The sequence below is a fragment of the Triticum urartu genome, chromosome 2, assembly GCF_003073215.2.
Source record: "Triticum urartu cultivar G1812 chromosome 2, Tu2.1, whole genome shotgun sequence".
Lineage (NCBI taxonomy): Eukaryota > Viridiplantae > Streptophyta > Magnoliopsida > Poales > Poaceae > Triticum > Triticum urartu.
Window position 1 is genome coordinate 667,605,254 of NC_053023.1, and position 2,450 is coordinate 667,607,703.

The 2,450-nt window shown below is 40.6% G+C and overlaps 1 protein-coding gene across 1 annotated transcript; it reads left to right on the forward strand.

The window, feature by feature from the left end:
• The first annotated feature begins 552 nt into the window (after positions 1 to 552).
• On the forward strand, positions 553 to 1,742 carry LOC125533971 (putative lipid-transfer protein DIR1). The gene has a single exon (XM_048697288.1). It carries the CDS (start codon positions 1,127 to 1,129, stop codon positions 1,442 to 1,444), a length of 318 nt encoding a protein of 105 aa, XP_048553245.1. The 5' UTR covers positions 553 to 1,126; the 3' UTR covers positions 1,445 to 1,742.
• The last annotated feature ends 708 nt before the right edge of the window (positions 1,743 to 2,450 follow it).

Sequence of the window (2,450 nt, forward strand, 5' to 3'; positions counted from 1 at the left end):
CTAGTTTTTGCCCTACATGTGTTAGGTTCTACTTCATATATGCAACTTGCTATACTGTCTGCTCTAGATGTGTTTAGTTACAGTTCATATGTGAAGTTGCTGTTTACCTTCTCTTTGTCAAATCGCATGACTTGCTTTATCACTGTTATATTAGTCATGCTTTATCTAGTATTTTTGTTGATAAAATCATTTGGTAAATTGCTCATATTTCCAACATTAACATCCACAATTCCAAATCAATACCATTAGAATCACCATTGAATATTATTTCACATCATATATATTTGTTATTCTAAAAGTCTAGATTGTTTTCTATAATCTTGGTCAAATTTTATAGAGTTTGACACAGGTCAAAACTAGTATGCGGAGTAAATAAAAACGGAGGGAGTATATCAGAGAGGCATAGGCCAAGATTGTTGTTTCTTTGTTATAGGCCATCTTTTTTCATTGACTAACAACATATATCAACCTTTTTTCAAAAACAAAATAAATGTCAACACAGACAAAACACTTGCTAGTGGTTAGCGCTAGTGAAGTCACTCGTCTAATTCGGCACCGCAGCATATACCATAGAGATTTCGGTGCTTGCCTTAATCATCGGTCAGTAAAACAATTCAATTTTCAAATGTTATCACGAGCCGTTTCTCTTTTGTAAAAAATAAATAAAAAGGCACGCAAAAAGCTTGTGGGTGGGCAAATTGAAGGACCACTTTCTAAAAAATGAGACCAACCCAAGGGCTAACCCTCGTTGCCTTTTCTTTATAGGAGAAACTCCGTAAGCACCACGCGTCCGTGCCGGGACTCGAACTCGGGTGGGCTGGCAGCAACCTCAGCTGCCCAGGCAACGGGTCGACACTGTGAAGAACTAGTCTTAATTTGCAGCATACTCTTGATGTGGAAATCGGTAGTTTTGCATGATAAGAAAATTGTGCTTCTACATGTGAGCAGCACTTGAGCGCCTAAGTTCTTTCCTGATGCAAAGTACATACTTCATGAACACATAGGCCTGCCCCTATAAATAGAGCCATACACCAAACATTCATCTCACACATTTCCAAAGCAAAACCTAGCCAGGACCAAAATCTCCTCTAGCAATCCACTAGATAACATAATAACAGTACCAGCCATGGCTAAGGCACATGCATTGTCTGCAGCATTATTGCTTGTCATGTCAGTGTCCCTCTCCGCACTAGGGGGTGTTCATGGCATTTGCGGCATGTCGAATGATGAATTCAAGCTTTGCCGGCCCGCGGCAGCAGTGAATAACCCGACAGACAGTCCGTCGGCTGATTGTTGTGCTGCGCTTGGGAAGGCCAACCTATCATGCATCTGCCGGTACAAAGGCATCGCCGGCATATGTCTGAGAAAGTACCACATCGACGCAAAGCGCGCTTTGGCCCTGCCCGGCAAGTGCGGTCTCACCATGCCCAACAACTGCGCGTGATGATCGGATGTACTACCCATATAAGCATCTAGGAGTCGGTTGCTCTACATCTGCATCGACACTTATATATGACTAAATAAGTGGTGGAGCACTTGGAAAAGCATTGTGCTACTCGGTCTTATTGTTATTTTGTGATTTCAAAGTGGGATTATCTCATTAAGCTCTTGATAAAATAGTATATGCATGTTATACTAGAAGTGCAAGGATGGCAAACGTGCCTTGTATGTTATTCCCATGAATTTAATATCTTATAGTGATGTCGTTCGTGTCAAAAAGTTGCATGTTTTCTAGTGAACAAGTAAGTGTCGATCATAATTTTTCCCTATTGGTCACTCCTAAATAAATCTATAATCAACTATCAAGAAGATTGTCCGTTTGTGCAGCTAGCTTTCTATATAGAGTTTGTGATTTTTGCATCTATGTATGACAAAAGAAAATGCAGCCAATGTTTATCTTTAGAAAACATGAACGTCTTATAGTTTCCAATGGACTTCAACAAAAACTCTCTGGCTTCTAGACAAATCTCCAAAATTTAACTATGTACTTATTAGCAAACATATAGCATCACAGTTCATTCAGAATTTCTAGGTGATCCCGGGAATCATCCTACCAGGAACTAGTAAACGGACATGTGCTCGAATACTAGCAGGAAAGGCAGGACTCCTGATTTGCATAATCAAACATACACGCTAGCACAACTCACTACTTGCTAGGTGGTTTCAGTTTGAAGGTCCGATAATCCTAATTGGTGAGGTACTTCACTGAGGACACTCACAACAATAGCTGCTCATCTATACGAAAATGCCCATGCCATGTGCTCACATGGCAGTATTGAATGGCGTGAAAGCATCCATCACATAGTTGTTGGATCACACAATGTTCCTATTTAAGTGTGGGAAGAGAGAGATGGAGCAATGACACTCACAACAATAGCTGCTCATCTATTCGACCATGGGGTAGAGCTTAGTAACTAAGCCTTAGTTGTTGCTAGGTTCATTTCAGCATG